Raw genomic sequence first — 20,436 nt, forward strand, 5'->3', positions numbered from 1 at the left:
TATTTTGAAAATTACCAGAAATTATCATAACTCATAACAGTACCTAATAGGTGCTCCATTTGGAAGGGTTACAATTTGATATGTGTTTAAATTTATAAATTTATGCTGTAAATTATGCTGTAGTACTATCTATGTATTTATATTTGCAAAAACACCCTAAACTTTTTAGTGCATAACTTTTTCCTATAGTATATTTAAGTATAAAATAACTCACATCCATGTATATTATATTCTATCATCAAACATTTTGCTCCATATTACTTGTACATTTGTATATAAAAGTTTATATTAGTGGTTTTAAAACAGGGACTAATTAAAGTTATCTATGTATAATTATGTATGTAACTATAATATGTTATTGTCTACATGTCACTGTCTATTAATGTGTAAAAATGCCTACTGTAATCACCATTAATCTTTAAAATTGCCACTAGCAGATTATTAACATACTGAAGTAATCATTGCAAGCTCTGCAGTATAGAGCACATTACAATTTTGAAGCTGTGAATTTGACAACAATATTGATTATTGTGCTAAATTCTAAGGGGAATAAAGGCAATCAAAGGAGGTTGGATCCAGTTCTGGTTCCATCAAAATCAGCAAAAAACCTGTCATTGACATGGTGGTCTGGGACAACACTTATTTGAATTTTTTTATTAATAAAATTATGTAATTTTTCTCTTTGAATTAATATGGCAGCATTTTAAAAAAAGTCTGATTTCAACTGTAACAATTGCTAATGCTATATAGGCTATAATTTATTGCAAAGAGACTGTAAAATGTAAGTTTGATTTTATTGTTTACCACAGTTATCTCTTTCTTCCACTACACAAAGCAGAGTTTAGGGTTTGTGTTTAGCAAACACCAGAGTATCTTATCTAGCCATTTTCCAAATAATTAGCGGTGACTTGCTAATTAATATTCATCAGGTGCCAAGAAGACAAGCAGGGTTCAGCATACAACTGATTTTGAACTCAATTTTTGTTTTCCTTTTAGATCAAGAATTATTCACAACCTGTTTCTTCTCTGAGTAATTCAGTTTGCCCTACATTAATAGATTACCTGTAAGATCTTGAATTGTAAGTGTTGTGTATGGTTCAGTTTTATAAAGATTTTCATGTTGGTTTATTTCTCAAGTGACACAAAAAGCCAATTTAATCCTTCAAAAACTAAGTTTAGAATGGATTCTATTTATCAGACAGAGAGGCCTCTTTTATATATAATTGCAAGCTCTATGGTTAAGCCATAAAAGATTTAATTTCATCTCATGGTGCAGAAACAAACATAGCAGATTCAGGAAATAAAAGCAGGCTCACATATTAAATATGCTGTCATTTAAATAATTTAACTAGTTTAAATGCTGCCAACACAGAGATTTAGCTGGTTTTTGTTGCTGTTTAAGCAGAGCAGAATTTATTCATTAAGAATGACTATAAGGAAGGAGCGGTAAAACTTTAGTCACAGGAATACTGTTGTAGCCTAGTAAAAACATCTTTTTTTAGCCATGGTTGACTAGTGATTTTTTTGTTTGGCAAAAGATCATGGCCCTGCCTATCTTACACATTTCTGGCATAAAATATGCTTTAATATAGGGACCTGTTAATGACTAGATGCTCTCTGGCTGCTGAAGTCCTCAACCCTGTCACATCTGCATTTACCCCCATCTCTGTAAGATTGCAAGAACCAGAAAAGTAACTATTTATATTTTTCATAGAAATATTGAGTAATATTTCTGTGCCAGGTGAGCAATGCATCAAGCTTTTGTGTCTACTAGTGGGATTCCAGTGTTAAAACCTAAGCAGAAACTGTTACACAAGACTAGATGATCTTGGAAGTCTTTTCCAACCTCCATGATTCTGTGATTCTAACTTGTCCACTAGCTATTACTATATATTTAAGAACAGAGGACTTTTAGCAGTATCCTTTCTAAATACATTTGTTTTATTATTATAGTTATTGATTAATTTTACGCAACATAATTAACATAAAACATGTATTGTAAATGCACAAAAGGCCCTTGCAAAGAAGGTTCAGTTTATGATTTGAAGCCAGAATTTTGGTTGATGCTTTCTGCAGTTTAGCAGCTGTTGGCTGTTACACTTTATAGTATCTGTCAGTGGCTACTGGAGCTGACCCTCACAAAGCTTAAAGGCTGTGTGCTCCTCTATTCCTGATTCCTGCAGTTGTCCAAATGCATGTGAGGAAAGTAAATCTCAAATTTTAAAGGTTTATTCCTTTAATTTTTATATATTTTCTAAAGATTTTAGGAAGCTTGGGCCAAAATTTCACTGGAGGAATAAAATAAGCTGTTTATATATGGGAAAACAATACTTTCAGGCTTTCCATAGTGAGGAAAGTTTGCTCACATTTTTAGACAACTGCGATTTTGATCTTATTTTTGGTCCTCTGTACTTTTTCAGTGCCTGCAAAAACTCTTGATGATCCAGGTATCAAACAGCAAGGTTTCTGCTTAGGCAGTTGGTGGTAGCAGTTGATGACCTTGGAAGCTTTGTATTTCATTTGGGCAATCAGTTCTTATATGAGTGTTGGTAGTTACCTAATTTTATCATGAAAATTTTAACCAGATGTGTCTCAACTTCAAATATAATTGGTTCTCATCCTTTCTTGTTTCTTTAGAAAGAATAGATAGCTTCTTACAAAAGATAACTTTTTTTGTCTGAAATGTTTATTGCAAAAAAGGTTTTTTTTCTTTTCCTCTTAGGATTTGTATGTAATTCATAAGTATTACTTGTGATTTCAGAGAATATAGGCATGAAAATAATGGATTATTTTCAAAGTTACCCTGAAGTCTCAGAAAGGTGTTACTGTCATTTCTTACTGCCCTTCAGACACATGATGTAATATTCTTTAAACCAGCTGTCTTTCTAGTGCTTTGGTTTTCTACTTACTTGCTCCAGAATAATTTAGATGTAATTCTGTCTTTGCAGTAGTGGAAGAAATCTGCTATTAATTTTTAGGTATATGAATGTATTTTTTAGAAATAGTCCCAGTTCCCTTCCAGCGTTGTCACTGCCAGGCATCCCATTGATTTCTCCAGGAGCAGAAGCAGGCCAAAGTTTCATATGTAAAATATTTATTTGTTTTCATTTTCATGCAAAAATTCTTGCTGTGTATAAGTGCCTTCATTCACTTTTTCTAATGTGTAAAAAGTATTTATATCTTTAAAAATAATCTTTTATATTAAAAGGGAATTCAGAATCAGTGAACTTGGTTTTCAAAACCACCTTCAGTTTTTTACCTCTACTTCTGCTGCTGCCTAATGTTGAACTTCAAAATACCTCATTGCCAATACAGCACATTAAATTAATATCCCACTGCCTGAAATCTTGATGTTAGCATCTGCTATTCATTTTTTGAAACTTTGGAAATGGGAGGGAGGCCTTATCAGAGGTAACTGATAGCACATGTCACTGCCCAAATAATGTCATAAAACAGTCTTGGGGTAGTGAATTTTATTTCAGGTCATTCTGATAAAAATGAGAGAAAATACATGTTTCCAAAATTCAAAAACAAAATATTTGTGTAATGTTCATTGAGAGGAAAATCTCCTGTTTGGTGCTATGTTGCCTGTATAGCTTGAAATAATAAATAAGTTATAACGAATGTGTAATAATTTAATTTAATGACTGTGACTTGTGTCTGTGAAATACAGTTGCATTTTAACCCTTCTTTTTCATGCATGTTGTGTGGCTTTGTATTTATATTTATTGTGCTCTTTATTAAGGAATGTTAATGTTTAAAGCCCTTAAAAAATAAAGGGTGGGCCAGATACTAACCATTTTTGCTGAAAGTGAGGGTTTTCTTTAACCTGTGTGTTGATATTAACTTCATACTATACTTCAGTGGTGTTGTCATGGGGAAAGATCTTGTATTTGAACACAAAAAATATTGTTACTGATACAAGCAGTGTTTATGCCATTGACCTACTGGACTGAAATAGATAGATAGTTTTTGATGGTAAAGCTGAAAGATCCTAGCCCCTGAATCTTTTGCTGGGGCTGTAATTTAGTGGCCCAGTCCTCTCCCACTTAGTGAGTGACAAAACACAGAGAATAATGAGGATCACAATATAATACTCAACTCTTAATATCAAAGACGTAACATGGTTTTTAAATTCTTAAAATACTTTTGTCAGGAAGAGGTTTGCAGAACTTTCAGACTTTCCACTTAGAAAGAGGACAAGAGTGGGACATAGTCAAAATAAAACCAGTAAATAATGATAATAATGAAATCACACACACACCAGGAAAAAAAAAAAAAAACAAACAAACAAAAAACCCACACACAAAACCCCAACAACCAGAATATAATGAAAGGGGAAAAGAAGCAGGTAATGCATAATACCATGCCTAATAGATACATAAGCCATTTAATGAGAATGAAAGGAATGTGAAGCTACTGGTGTATTTATTAGAACTTTCAGAAAAGCTGAAGGGTTCTAGTTGGTCAAATCCTTGTGAAAATCATTCTGAGCTGCCTGTGTGTGTGGCAGCTTCGAAAACCCCAGCCAGAACTCATAAATGTTAGTTCAAAGTTAGTTTTGGAACTCAGATTTAAGATATTAGATAAATGTTAAAGTACTAGCATTTTCAAACATTTGTGAGGGTCCATACATAAATATTTTTATTACCTGGAATGGGTTAGGAAATGAACAATGTTCTGTACTGCATGACTTCTTAGTCCTTTCTTTGAAAACCAGTAATTGTGGCAGACTGGTGACTCCCCTATGACAGGCTGCTCTGTTGATCAGTGTATGTCCTGGCATTTGTGGCCCTTTCCCTTCAGTGACAGCAGGATTAAACACTTAGATTTCCTGCTGAATCAGTACTTCAGAAGCTTCCATGCCTGCTTATATTTATGTACAGGAAATGTAATGTTGGAAATACTGTTAGTAAATTGAAAATATACAGAAAAGTGGTTTAGGTTGAAAGGAAACTGGATTTCAGCATTTGAAGGTAGGTAAAATGTTGCATTTTTCATCCAAAATTGACTCATATTTTCATGTTAAAATAATATTTAATATAAATTGGGGGGGTATTAATTCATTCTGTTATATTTAGTTAAGTTGTATTGTATAAGAAAAAAGTTGTATTTTCTATGCTTTTGAAAAGTTTAAAAAATTTGACAATACTATATTGTGCCAGCACATATTGCTTTTTATTTCAAGTTTTTTAAAGTTTGAATACAAAATCTTAGATTTTAATCGAATGAAAAAATTTATACAACGTGATGTTTTTTATAGAATGGAAAGGCACATAGAGCTTATGTATTTGCCATTCCTTTAATTTCTGAGCTACTCTTTTGCTGTTGCTAACATGATGAAAAATGATAATTCAAAGCTTGCACTGGCTGGGAACCAGCATTTCTTTTGCTCATTTTTACATTTTTCCAAACTCAGCTAAAACTAATTCACCTACTGTGGTAAAACTGTCTTATGTCTACTTAATTTTGTAACTGGTTAATTGAAAAGGCCCTATCCCTTAAGATAATACAATGAAATTTTAAATAGTTAAAATATTACAAAAGGCTTTTTAACTGTGCAACCCCTTTGTGGAAATGTAGCTTCCATAATATCATCCTCCATCATATTAAAAATGTGCTCCAACTTTTATTGTGAAGACCTGTGAACAAAATGTCCCTCTCAAGGGGTCCAACTTACTTTTCAGTGAGAGTGCAGATTATGTCAGTCCTGTGCATTTATTTGTTTTCCCCAGCTTCACAGGAGGCTGGAGGCTAAACTACCTGTGATAGAGTCTGTTAAACTGTGTCCACTTTTTGGAAGCAATAAATGGACTAATTTTGGGTTGCTGTTTGGTTTTCATGGAGGTTTTTGAACACAGCTGCTGGATGGACACAGATACATTTATTATTCTCTATTTGAAAAATGTGTCTGGAAATTTATCCATTTATTTGAAACACAGAGAAACCCCTGCATTTCTTTTTCTCATGGTGGATTTCCTTAAGGTCTCCTGTCTCCATTTCTGCCAACCTTGATGCTTGCATTTTACTCCCTGCCTCCAGTGCTTTCATGTAATTGCTTAGAAGTGTTACTAGTGCTTCATGGCTGTGGGGTGCAGAAGGACGAGTCTTGCTGAAGTCTGGCCAAGTCAGCAATTTGATGTCTGTGATGCTGTAATGGAGAAAGTGCCTATTTGAAGCTCTTGCAGAAGGTATCAAAGGCAAAGGGCAGGACTGCAATTTTGTAAATTTGACACAAATTTACACTTGTAGATTATATTTTCAAAAAGACCTAGTGAGAGTCTAGCTCTGTTCCTGACTGCCACTGATTTCAGAAGGAAAGGTAAGGCAGAATTATTTGTTAGGGGTGTTGGTTTTGTTTTTTAATTTACTAATGTTTCTGTATTTTTAATTATGATTTGTCTCAGTCTGTTGTATGTCATTCAGCTGAAAGATGATAAAAGGTACACATACCAGATAAGCTGCTGCAGGAATGCTGGCTGAACACAGTAGTTTATTTTTTCTCTCACCCCCAGCAATTAATAAGCTGATCATACTTTTCATTGTTTTAATATATACTGTCATGAATGACAGTTTCAGTATTGCTTGAATGAGGGCTGATGGTAAAGTTTCTAGCACAGATACAAGCAGAACCTTCAGTGACAAATTTAGGACTGCGCATGAGGTAACTGAGCCTGCCAAGTGGCTGCTGAAAGGAGGCAGAAATACCTCTTGGTTTCCTGATTCTCAGGTGGTAACCAGACAAAGACTCAAATCAAGAGCATGTAAGACAGGAAGAAAAACTAGATAATTTAATTTTTACTGTAATTGAGAGACAAAATGGAAGATATATAGGAAGAGGTAGATGAGATAGCAAATGTGATGTGTCACCACTGTTGAATGAGAACTCATGAAAATAGGATTATTATTTTTAAATTTCCACCCACATTCACATCTCCATAATCCATTGTTCTTGTGTTATTGTAATAGCTAAAACCTTGTTTGAAAGTCTAATAGTGTCATGTGAGTCATGTAGGTAAAACAAAGAGAAGGTTGCTGACTGGAAAAGCTCAGTCTCATTTATGAATACATGTAGACAGTGTAGGAATACAAGGCACAGTGGAGCCTGCCTGACTGTCTCAGTAGGTGGGGAGCTGAGCATAGTAACTCATGGGGAGTTGGTCTGCCCATGAGCATGGTCTGGTTTTCAAATGCTCTGTAGTTGGCATCAAGAAGGATTTCAGGCTTTAGGCAGTGATGGGCAGAATAGTGGTGTTCATCCTGAGGGGGAAAAACATGATAGGGCTTTCAAAGAAGGACCTGGTCATCTGTTTTATTTGTTCCGAACTTGGAGAAATGCATAGTATTTGAGATGTCAGAAAGGTAGGCCAAATTAAGACTTACTCACAAATATAACTGGAATGAATAAAAGACATTCTGTAAATAATCATTAAGTGGAATCTCAAGGATTCTGGTTTTGATTTTTTCCAACAGCTGCAAAGAGTATGGTTGTTCATCTGACATCCAGGCAGATTGCCATTTTCTGGCAGTAAGGATACAGCCAGCTGCACTGGACAAAAGAATTCAGACCATGTGGTGTCAACTTAAAAAAATATCTTCTAAAGTTTCTCAGCATCATGAGCAGAGTGTGGCTTCTTCAGACGTGAAATCCTTTACTTTCAGTGTATGTGCTGATGGTTCTGACTTTGTTTTAGTCAAGATGTCTTTATGTTTAGGAGTAATTGCACATTCCTAGTAGATGCCAGATATATCCTCTCAGCAGTTTTTCCTTGCTGTTATCCACATCAATCCTAAAATCTGCCTTTAATCCTCTTATTCCCCCATCATTCCTGCTTTTTCTGTGTTTATATGTAGATGTATGTAACTTCTCATTTATGTCCATCTGTTAAATAGATGTACTTTGGCATGCTTGGAAAATGGTTATTCAGGAGTTTTTGTTACCCCTAAGATGAAAGTTGAAAGAAAATTATCTGAAAAGTAGTCCAATAGAAGCAGCTTTTTAAGGAGCATTCAGTGCTCAGTCCTGACAGAAAAGGTATGGCTGGGGACAGTGGCCAGGTTAGATGACCTCAGAGAACCATGGCAGTCTCTATGCCCAGCTGCCACTTGCAAGTAGCTCTGAGGTTGTACTGCAGTGCACTCTGGTGTTAACATCCCCAGTAACCTGGAAGCCTCAGAAAACAATGTGGATGGTAGAAACTTGGTGTGTGCCTGCTTCTCCACTTGTTACACAGCCAGAATATGAAGGTAGACTGAAAGGGGGAAAAAATGTAGAAGTCCCTCTTGGGCTGACTGGAGAAAAGGATCATTGCCTTCTTTTGTTTCTGAATTAAAAAATTCCAATATTAGATGATGATACTTGGAGCGGATTGTCCTCTGGTCCATTCCACTCAGGGCAGTAGGTAGTGGCAGTTCCTTGGCACAGGGCTTGTCCTTCCTGAGCTCCTGTGCTGAAGAGTATGGCTTCTGAAAAGTAAACTTTTAAATTTCCCATATAAAAAATAATCAGAACTGACCTTCAACAGTAGGAAAGCCATTACAAAAGTCATGTATACTACACCACACTTGTGATTTTTTTTATTAATTACAAGTAATTGAGGTGAAATCGCTGGGGACGTGTCCTGAAAGGTGGTCTTCAAATATATGCTTTTGAAGTAACACTATAAATAAGTTCATAAATATAACTTAAAAATATAAGTTTATGTTTAACGCAGAGCAGTACTCTTACTTGAAAGCTATCTGAATACAGAAGAGGTATTATCGTAAGTACTGCAATTCTGATGCAAAAATAATGTCCAGTGATACTTTCTGGATGAAGTTTAGGACAACATTAGCTAGAAAGACATGATTGCAATCTGAAGAATCTAGTTATAAATAACTCAGGTCACAGAGGAAGGCTTTCTTCATATGTTAGAATAAGGTCTCTTAAGCTTCCCTACGTTTCCTTGTAAAAATACCCTGCAGCTCACAGCAATATATTGCTTATATTGGATGTATAAGGATCTGGGGTTAAAAATGAATTTCAGAGTCTGTAAAAATTTTTCTTAATAATTAAGGTGAGGTATGGTGATTGTGGAACCATAATCCAGGTTTAACAAGGATTCAGAAAGGACTACCAGGCAGCTTTAACCATTACATTGAGGGTTCAGTCTAGGACAGATAATCTAAATCTGTAGTTTTTAGGTGATGGTACTTGCACAGGTAAAAAGTATGCCTTTTTTGTGGCATAGAGCTGGCAGCTTGTACTGTGAAGTCTCACTGTAGAGCATGAACAGAAGAATATCCACATTTTTGACCTTCCTCTGCCTAAAGCCTGGGAAAGAACAAAATATGAACTTCATGCCAGTGAGGATGTAGCATCCCTGACATTGAAGACAAGACTGACAAACTGCTGTCAGGAATGGTCCGTGTATAGCTGATTCAAACTGAGCAGCATTGTGGATTGGATGATGTCTGTAGGTCCTTCTTAGCCTGATCTTCCCCCCTTCAATTTCTATGGCTGCAAAAGCACAGTCAGAAAAGTGACAAAGCAGACTTACAGACTGCAGATGGAAGGAGGACTTAATCAACATATCTTCTGAACATCAGAGAAATGTGATATAACACTGAATTTTTGAAATCAAGCCATACTCAAAGAGAGAACTTAAAAATTCTTCAGTGTAAGTTCTGTAGTTGACATAGGTGTAACTTAGATGTAACAGTAAATAATACACACATTTCTTGGAGTTCAATCCACTCTTTCTCAAGAGTGATGGAATGTTTGATCCTTGGTCCTTTTTGGGTGCATGAGCTAATGGCATAAATGTTTGTACTTGTTTTAGCAAAGAATTACTGACTCTAAATCAAAGAATTCAGCAGGATTTAATTACAGAATCTGTGTTGCTTCTTAACAGTTGTCAACATACTTAAAGCAATAAACAACTCTTTGAGTGCTTTTATCTGAAAAATGCATATTGTGCTCAAGCATTGCAAAAACCCCTGGGAAGGTGAAGCAAGCAGAGGAGGCAGACAAGGAAGATCTAGTTCTAATACAGCAAATGAAAAGTTGAAAGCAATTCTTGACTAGGCAATGCTCAAAATACTGTTTTATTAATTGTGCAGTTGTGATCCCTCTCTACTTCTAGAATATTAAAAGAGTACAAACAGGCTTTTGGGCCAATTAGAGATCATTAAAATGCAGTTTTCCAGACAACTCAAGCAACTACCATGTTTAATCCCATTTTAAACTGAACTTCCTGTCCAGTCACAAAAGTCCCTGACCAAAAAAAAGGCAGAAAAAAGAAGAAAATATCTTTTAACATTTATAATATGTTTTATCCTTTTTCAGTGCTGCTGTTGTGTCTTAGCCCCTGTAGGTATTGAACACCACACAACCACTCCCTCCCTCTCCCTTGGTGGGATGGGAGCAAGAATTGGGAGGTTAAAAGTAGAAAAACTCATGGGTTAAGAAAAGTTATTTTTATGGGTTATGCAAAAGCTGCACCAACAGGCAAAGCAGACCAAGGGATTCATTCATCACTTCCAATGGACAGGCAGGTGTTCAACCATCCCCAGAAAAGCAGGGCTACGTCATGAGTGATCATTTTTTGGGAAGAAAAATGCCATCTCCCACATGGCTTCCTCCCTCTTCCCCACAGCTTTTATTGCTGATCATGACATTACTTGGTCTGGACTGCGTCCCCTCAAAACTTTTGCACCTCCAGCCTCCTTGCTATCCTTGATGCTGTGTGACACTCTTCAGCAATAACTAAATTATCCACGTGTTTTCAACACAAATCCAAAATCTTGCACTAGCTACTATGAAGAAAATTACCTCTGTCATCTTCTAGTCATGCATTTATATTTTAAATCTCTGTATATCTAAAACAAATACAAAAAGAAGTTATTACATGCTTTCTATTTACTGGTCTGTTTTTCAGTATCCAGAAGCTCACTAGGCTACCAGGTAAACTACACAAAGCACTTTCTCCTCTAAAGAAAAGGTTATGGAAATTTGGTACAGAATCCGCCAAATAATACAAGGTCTTCAACTTTTCAATGAAATAATAATAGCAAAAGAATCAAAAAGCTTTTAGTGAAGTTGCATGTCTGCTGCAGAAAGAGCCCTAATTTGGTAGGAATTGATGATGGCATGCATGTCTGAGAGTCCATCTGTGCCACAGAAAGCATGAGTTTTGTCAGGCTGATCCCTACAGAACTTTATTGCTATGAAGAAAACACAAACAGATGAATCCTAGTTAGCAGTGTTATGGAATGACTTTGAACAATTGTAATGAAATCCAGCTTTTACTGCAGATTTATGTTTTTAAAAGAACATGGCATATGGGAAATATTACTTTATCCAATGTAGAGACAAGTGCTAGAATTTCTGTGTAAAATGGTTACAGGATGGGGTTTTTTCAATTTGCATGTTTTTGAGAAAATGTTCATATTTCTTCTGAGATTTAAGTTTTTATGGATTTTTTCTTCCTATGTGGTTAATTTGCAGAAAATACATGGAAAATTGTGCTCTCTCACCATAAACCTCACGTTGTGTGGAATGTTATACCAATGAAACCACATTATAGACAAACTGAGCCGTGAGGACCACGCTCAAGTAGTCAAGGACCATGTTGAAGTTAGAGTGGAGGGTGGTCAAGCAGCCAGAATTAGTGCAGTTGTACTCTCCCTGGTCAGGAGAGTGAAGTCTTGGGAAGATCCCCACCACATCAGGGTGGGCACCAAGCAGTGAGAGGAATTTATTCCACAGAGAGTGTGCAATAACACGTGAAGAGCTTCAGGAAGGAACACAGGCTCATGGAGGGGAAGGTTCAGCCTTGTAGGAGATGCGCTGTGGGCTCCATGCACTGAGAGGACAGGAGTGGCTTCCTGAGCACAGAACAAGGCCTTGCTCCTGCACCAGTGAGAATTTGACAGTTCTGACTGACATTACAGAGCTGAAGGGAGGCCAGGCAGGCAGGCAGGTGTCTTAGCTCAGTGTTCAGTATGCAGCTTTCTAAAGAAAAAACTGACTGGTGGGGTTAGAGCTCAGTGCAAGACATCTCCCTGTAAGCTGCATTTAGATGCCTTTAGGCACTTCAAATCCTGCTCAGATCTTCTGTGGAATCTATATTTTCGTTCTAGGAACTGAGCAGATCTATGCTCTGTCCATGCAGAAATGCAGACATTCCCCACTTGATATTGATGAAAAGTTTTTATTTAGCATTTGCGTGATTTGGTGTTCTGTCTTTGCTGTTTGCTCTCTGTAATGGAGGACAGGCAAAACTTACCTACTTGGTCAGGAGTCTCCCTGACCAAGTAGGTAATGTAGTGTATTGTAGTAGTGTATTGGACTGGAGGAGTCTTCTCTAGCCTGCCTGCATATGATGCCAAAGCACTTCGGGAGGAAGTGATCCTTTTGAGAACTCATTTATATATTATCTAAGGAATAAAGCCAGAATATACCAAATTTCAGGAGAATACTGTACATATGGAATAATATACCTTCTGAGACTTTCCACTGATGATCCTGGATCCTCTACATCCATGGCAAGTGTATTAGCTTTTTCATGTGTTAAAAAAAATAAAATAGGAGCATTTCTTTTTCTTCAGTTGCACTAAATGTCATCTATCACTGTGTTTGGCCATGTGCTTCACTCATCTGCTGTGCACTCAGTGTACACTTAGATCAATTTCTTTCTTTAGCTTGTTATTAGAAATAGAAGGAAATCTGTTTTCAGGATGTTAATTGTCTTTATGGATTTGTAAAGCACTGAGCTGGCCAATCTGTTAAAGAGATTGTACATGCATGTAGAATTAGACTCTTACCACTTTTTAAGATAACTTTTTTAAGGTCCTTGGCTGTGGCTCAGGGCAATCTAGGTGCTTCTGTAACTGATATGTTTGCAAGGCTTTAAGAATAACAGTCCTTAAATCAGTTGCCTAAATTTCATTGATGTCCCAGTGAAATTGTAAAGGATCTGGTCTTTAGAGATATTTAGATTTCTGTTCCTCACACTGTGATAAGTGGGAGATGGTCACTGCAGCAGCTGTAGGAATCTGGCACTGTGGAACCACTCTGAAGCGGGCAGGAGCAGCTCCATGAAATTCCAGGTGATGCAGCACCCCAAGCACTTAGCTGTAGCAAAGCTGCTGAGAGGCACATCTTAGTTTAGTGCTTTATTTGTTTTTAAGTTTTGGCAATTATATTTAAGCAGAAGTTGACAGATGCTTAATATCCATGCGGTTTTCTAGCTTTTACAAGTATTAGGAGTTTAATTCCATCAGAGCAAAACCACATTAATATAATGAATTAAATATCAGTGCTCTTTCATGAATTAAGTAAAAAACACCCAGCCAAAACACAAAACAACAACAAAAACACACAAACAAAAAGCCCCACAAAAAATCCTCAGCTGAAAAGCTCTTAAGTTGAAACCCATAAGAGGATGCAAGTGAATCACTTCTTGCAGAGTGACAGTCCTTTTTATCAGTGCAAGATATATTCAACAGAAGGTTTGGATACATGTGAACAGAGAATCAGATCTTGATGAAAATGGGAAAAAAGGAGATAGCAAATCTATTTGCAGAAATATTGTCTCTGTACACTTTTAAGTATTTAATGCATTTAATGCTTTTTTATATAGTCCCAACATGTTGAACATGTCTTTTTAAGTTTTAAACATAACATTAAATTGATATGGAATGAAAATCTCCCTGGAAAAAGTTATTTAAATGTAGATATTTGCATGATATGAGTTAGCAGTATTTTGTAACTTATTGTCTTTTACAGCAAAGAAAAAATAGATCAGTTTACTTATACAAGTTACATTACTGAAATGACAACTTATATTTCCTATATTTTTTAGTTTTTAAAAAGATGAACATTCTTAAAATAATTGAAAGTAGTTTCTGCTTCAGATTTTAGGTATCTTTTATCTGAATTTCTGTATTTTTACATTAAGATACCTAGGTTTCAGCTGCTTTTAGTCATCAAAGCTAAACAGTATTTAAGTGAAGTATTTGTAATAACTGTACATAAAGCCTCTGTTATTTTTAACATCTAAGCTGGTATTTTCCTTTCTGAACTCCCCCTTTTAATTCATGTATTCTAATTACAAAGGTAAGTAGAACATCCTTATAAAAGAGAAGCAGGCATTTCTCTGGAACTGGTAATTATACCTTCTAATAAATTAACACAAAAATCTTTCTTTAGTTTTTTCTTTAGAAGTAATAGCACAAATTATAAAGATCAAATAAGGACATTATAAAGATCCAGATAAGGAAATTTAAATATAACAGAGATATAACTCAGTTGAATTTGAACCAACAAAGAGAAAAAAACCAGGCCAGCCACAGAAATTCAGATCAAGTTCTCACCTGTGTAGAAGTAAATGTGTAATGCTGTATCTAGTGAGTAGAGATGGGGGAAGATCTTTCTAAGGCTGGGATGCAGGATAAGATAATGCATAGCTATTGCTGTTAGCAGCCATGAGCCCTGTACAAGAAATAGAACTTCTGTTGAGTATAATATATCCGCACAAGGTATATAAACAAAGATATGAATCTGCTGAAAAGTGTTGTCCTAGCACTTAATTTTGAGGGCAACAAATTAGAGTGAGACTGTGGCCTGCTGTGAGATTATTCTGTGTAGTGGTAGCCTCACCTCCTGAAGTGGAGACTTCTTAGGAGAGTTTCTTTGGTTGCACTCTCAGCCTGGAATGCTGTCCCACAAGAGGGGCTCTCTGGAGCCTGATTTATTCTGCAGAGGAGGCCACTGAGGAAGGAGGGACATGTAGGATTTTTCTGACTCATCATAGGAGGAGGTTAAATAATTGTGAGCTGCACTTCACTTCCTGCTAAAGAATTAAAGGGAAGAATATTTAGAGTTTAGGAGTCTTTCATGTCAATAGTTTGTGTCTGAAATTCTTGAAGAAATCATTAAGGGAAGGTGGAGTCAGTTATCAGATACTAACAGAATTCTATTTTTTGTGCAAGTTATCATGCCTGTTTTGATAAATAAATCCTCTGAATTCAGAGCTCAGTCTTCTGAAAGGGTTTTATAATCATATGATTTAAACATTTTAAGTTTTCTGACATACATTAGACATATATTAAAATTTCAGCTATTTGTTGTTATTTTACTATCTTTAAGTATTTTCCAAATTAGTAAAACATAAATTGTAAAACTGCAAGAACATTATTTTAAAAAGATATATTGAAGGGTTTTGCTGAGAGCAAAATAATTTAATTTAGAAACAATCATTCTTTTCATGAAGATTTTAGAGTAGATGTGTAAAAGGCAAACTGTGGCCAAATCAGTGCCCTTATCTTTTTTGTAAATATAGTTGCATAAGAGAAATATGCCACCCATTTTATTGTGTGACAAATTTATTGCTTCATTCTGCAAAGTTTCAATTTTAAGCACAGTGGCAGTTTCAATTAAACCTTTAAGATTATACATAGAAATGTTTAAAGACATAGAAATCCTTGTGATATTGAGGACAACTGAGTAAGCTGAGATTCTGCTTAACAAACTGTTAAACAAAAACATTTCTTACCTAGGAGAATAATTTATTACAACTGCTTGTTCTCTATTTTAAAAACTTTCATCCAGCTGTTGTTCTCAGGCAGATATTTACCTGAACTTATTTTCCTAAAAATAGAAGACTTATGTATTCAAAAATGCTTTGTTAAGTTAGCCTGTAATGATAATGATGTAGATGATGATGATATGACATAAAGGGAAGAGAAATATCTTCATTTCTTTTGAAGAAAGTCTATATTTAAATTTTTTTCATATCCACTAAAAATTTCAATTTTTATTGGACTATTATTTTTCTACCTGAATCAATTATCTTCCCATAGGAAGTGCTTTTTCAAGCATAAAATAAATCATGGATAAAATCCTAGATCAAATTAAGCATGTTCTCTTTGCAGACAGAAAAAAATCATCTCCATTGATCTAAACTTTTATATAGGATGATGTAACATAGGATTAATGACAATATTTAAGAAGGAAACACTAAAGTAGTTATACTTGCGTTGTTCATGGTTCAAGAGAAATCAGCTGAGTAGCCACCTAATGTGGAAGAAGTTCAGCTGATTGACTTCCTTGTTTGACTGAAAGCTCTCTAAGCCCTGTAGCCCTACTCTGTAGGTGCATAGGACGTCCCTGATGTGATGAATTAAAATCCAACCTCACTGACAGTAGTCCAGCAGTTTAGCGGAGGAATGGCCATTTCTGCAGCAGAGCCTGATCCATCAGGCACACTCTAGTCTCGGCTAGGGCGCCCTGCCAGGGAGGGTTTCACAGAACAAACCTGCAGCCCCAACAGTTTGACATGGAAGGAAGTGTCGGAAGGAAGTGTCGGAAGGAAGTGTCGGAAGGAAGTGTCGGAAGGAAGTGTCGGAAGGAAGTGTCGGAAGGAAGGAAGTGTCGGAAGGAAGTGTCGGAAGGAAGGAAGGAAGGAAGGAAGGAAGGAAGGAAGGAAGGAAGTGTCGGAAGGAAGTGTCGGAAGGAAGTGTCGGAAGGAAGTGTCGGAAGGAAGGAAGGAAGGAAGGAAGTGTCGGAAGGAAGGAAGGAAGGAAGGAAGGAAGGAAGGAAGGAAGGAAGGAAGGAAGGAAGGAAGGAAGTGTCGGAAGGAAGTGTCGGAAGGAAGTGTCGGAAGGAAGTGTCGGAAGGGTGTCGGAAGGAAGGAAGTGTCGGAAGGAAGGAAGGAAGGAAGGAAGGAAGGAAGGAAGGAAGTGTCGGAAGGAAGTGTCGGAAGGAAGTGTCGGAAGGAAGTGTCGGAAGGAAGGAAGTGTCGGAAGGAAGTGTCGGAAGGAAGGAAGGAAGGAAGGAAGGAAGTGTCGGAAGGAAGTGTCGGAAGGAAGTGTCGGAAGGAAGTGTCGGAAGGAAGGAAGGAAGGAAGGAAGTGTCGGAAGGAAGGAAGTGTCGGAAGGAAGGAAGTGTCGGAAGGAAGGAAGGAAGTGTCGGAAGGAAGGAAGGAAGTGTCGGAAGGAAGGAAGGAAGGAAGGAAGGAAGGAAGGAAGGAAGGAAGGAAGGAAGGAAGGAGGGAGGGAGGGAGGGAGGGAGGGAGGGAGGGAGGGAGGGAGGGAGGGAAGGAGGGAAGGAAGGAAGGAAGGAAGGAAGGAAGGAAGGAAGGAAGGAAGGAAGGAAGGAAGGAAGGAAGGAAGGAAGGAAGGAAGTGTCGGAAGGAAGTGTCGGAAGGAAGGAAGGAAGTGTCGGAAGGAAGGAAGGAAGGAAGGAAGGAAGGAAGGAAGGAAGGAAGGAAGGAAGGAAGGAAGGAAGGAAGTGTCGGAAGGAAGGAAGGAAGGAAGTGTCGGAAGGAAGGAAGGAAGTGTCGGAAGGAAGGAAGTGTCGGAAGGAAGGAAGGAAGTGTCGGAAGGAAGGAAGTGTCGGAAGGAAGGAAGTGTCGGAAGGAAGGAAGGAAGGAAGTGTCGGAAGGAAGGAAGTGTCGGAAGGAAGGAAGGAAGGAAGGAAGGAAGGAAGGAAGGAAGGAAGGAAGGAAGGAAGTGTCGGAAGGAAGTGTCGGAAGGAAGTGTCGGAAGGAAGTGTCGGAAGGAAGGAAGGAAGGAAGGAAGGAAGGAAGGAAGGAAGGAAGGAAGGAAGGAAGGAAGGAAGGAAGTGTCGGAAGGAAGTGTCGGAAGGAAGTGTCGGAAGGAAGGAAGGAAGTGTCGGAAGGAAGGAAGTGTCGGAAGGAAGGAAGGAAGGAAGGAAGGAAGGAAGGAAGGAAGGAAGGAAGGAAGGAAGGAAGGAAGGAAGGAAGGAAGGAAGGAAGGAAGGAAGGAGGCTCCTAGAACCAGCTCTGTATATTGTAGCAGCTTTCTGAAGAAATGGGATACTGAGAGGGGTCCACACCTCCAAGGATCATGCTTTAACTGGCAGTGTCTACTTCATACCTCTTCTCTTGCCTGTTTGCCACGTTCCATAAGATACCCAAAGCTCATGGAGGGGAGTTGCCAAGCAAACATGACTTTGTAGCCTAATAGCTAGAAACACACATAGCCATGATATTGCATTTTCCTATCTTTGGTGCTTGTGATAAGCATTGTGCCTACGTGAAAATAGCAGTACACATCTGGAAACAGCTGTTAGAGCATGTTCTTGTGAGATCATAGTATCAAGCTGTCTCCTGCATGGATATGGATGGCTGAGCACAGGTATTTCTCAATGATGACATTAATGAAGATGTGAGAGATAGTTGGCACCTGATCTGTAATTGTCAGTATGAGAGAGCTCACAGAGAAGTTTCAGACACGTACAGCAGATGTTGTGTCACAATACAGAAACTCCTATAATGGCTGAGTCCATTTTGGGTGAGGCCACAGCTTCTTCTGGTTTTCTTATTGCTCTGAAATTTTTAGCAAAGTAGTGAAATAACACTTCTCTTTTCAGTGTTCTGTTTCCTGTGGAAAAGGTTTGAAGTTTCGTGATGTGCATTGCATTAACAACTTCCAAACAAAAATAGAAGAGGACAACTGCAAACATTTGAAAAAACCACGAACACACAAAATATGTAGAGCTGGAAGATGTCCTTCTTGGAAGGCCAGCAGATGGAAAGAGGTATGTAAAAGCTTCCATAATTACGTTCTCCATGAAAATACAAGACAATATCATTTTCATGACACACTGCTTCACTGGGAAAAATTGTCAGTATGCACATAGCAATGAAATTGATGAATTAGCAAGCACTTAATTGTAGTTTCTTTTTCTTTCTTTTAAGAGTGATGAAAAATAAATGTCTGTGAAAACTGAAATTATTTGCTAATCTGAATTTTGTACTGAATAGCTACTTAAGACTTTCTTCATCTTACCTTATAAATTAATAGTAAATTTTTAAAATTTACTTCTTACCTTGTGGAATGAATTCAGAAGTATCAAATGGAGCCAAGTTTGTGGGAAAAGGATAAGAAAAAGGGCTTGTGGGCACAAATACTGGCCTTTTCCCTGGTTTGGTCTTATAAAACATCTGTCACCTTGTTGTAAAATTGTGTGTAACTGAGCACATTGCAATATTTTGTATTTCACTCACTCTTTCAACACAAGATTCCCCACACTGGACACAGTATCACTCTCCACATTTTGGCCAGGCTTGATGGAACAATATGAACTTTGATTGAGCTTGGGCGTTTAGGTGGGCTTTGGGACATAATTGTGCTTCTGCCTGGGGTAAAAGGGAATTAGATTTGTCTCAGCAGGCATTAATGGGATGGTGAAATTCCTTTGGCCAAGAAGACGGTAAAGAGGCATTTGGCATTTAAGCTCTTCAGGGTTCAAAATTGTTAGTTCTACCTGCAAAAAATAGTGTCGTCAGAATATTACACTTTTTGCAAGATTTTCTAACCTGAAACACTGAGATTTTTTCTCTTTTATTGTAGTATTTGTATTTTAAAACAGACAAGACTGTCAGTCTCTAATAAAGACAAGATGTAAACTTAGATCTTCAATCACTGATCTTGCAAAAATGTAAACTTCTGCTTTGCATGTCTATAGTGATCGTCCCTACCATGAATTAAGGTAGGCAGAGAGCTCAGTTAGGTACCTCAGATGCAATTATTTTCTGTTTAATTATAGTTTTGCATTTTCACCATAAATTTATTCAGGTATTGTACTCATATCACAAAGGCTGTGAAGCTTATTTGAAATAATATCCTAAGAACTAATGACAGCAGTACTCCCTCTGGGGACAGTGTCGTTTCACAGTGACACAGCTAATTTTGGTCACTTTTAGTGCTCTGCATCCTGTGGAGTGGGGGTTCAGCAAAGGGACGTCTCCTGCCAGGTGTCAGGCCTGGGGCGGGTGAGCGATGCCCTGTGCAGCCGCGGCCGGCGCCCCGCCAGCACGAGGCACTGCCAGCTGCGCCCCTGCCCGCAGCACCGCTGGCTGGCACAGCGATGGGGAAATGTAAGTAAGGCTTCTAACCTCTGTGACTTCACTGAGTTCTGTAATATGGCTTAATAAGTTTGGTTTCTCTTCTCTTTAATTCCCCCCCCCCCCCCCCCATTTGGATGTATTTCTAGTAGCTGTTATGTAGCAGAATAACAAATGACCATGCTGGAAATTTTGAAGGTGAGGCTTGCAAAACTTCAAAAGTGACAAAAAATGTTAAAGGCTTTATTTATACTCCATTTCTATAGTCTCTACAGGATTTGCTTGTCTATTGTTGTAGACAGAAGCTCTGGTGGAGTTCTGAGCAGGTATTAATTGATAGGACTATCTCTGCATACTTTTCAACAAAGTGCATAAGATGTATAATAGATCCTTATTATGAAATATCTTTTTAAAAAGCAGCTTTTTAAGAACAGAAATGGAGAAGAAATATCATGTGGAAGTAAATACCATGGAGGTAAAATCTTTGGACAACAGTGTTTATAAGAAGTTCTGTATGGAAGATTTAAAACATCTTAAAAACATGAAGCATCTTTTCTTGTTAGAGAGAAGATAAGAAGCA

General features: G+C 37.4%; 1 protein-coding gene across 1 annotated transcript in view; it reads left to right on the top strand.

Moving 5' to 3' along the window:
* Positions 1–20,436, top strand: part of ADAMTS20 (ADAM metallopeptidase with thrombospondin type 1 motif 20) — an 83,970-nt gene that overhangs the window by 56,001 nt on the left and 7,533 nt on the right. Inside the window, exons 29-30 of the mRNA XM_058804900.1 lie at positions 18,380–18,547; positions 19,716–19,889. Coding sequence (XP_058660883.1) covers positions 18,380–18,547; positions 19,716–19,889 — 342 coding nt within the window. The remainder of the gene's footprint in view (positions 1–18,379; positions 18,548–19,715; positions 19,890–20,436) is intronic.

The sequence above is a fragment of the Ammospiza caudacuta genome, chromosome 5 (assembly GCF_027887145.1).
Source record: "Ammospiza caudacuta isolate bAmmCau1 chromosome 5, bAmmCau1.pri, whole genome shotgun sequence".
NCBI classification, from domain to species: domain Eukaryota; kingdom Metazoa; phylum Chordata; class Aves; order Passeriformes; family Passerellidae; genus Ammospiza; species Ammospiza caudacuta.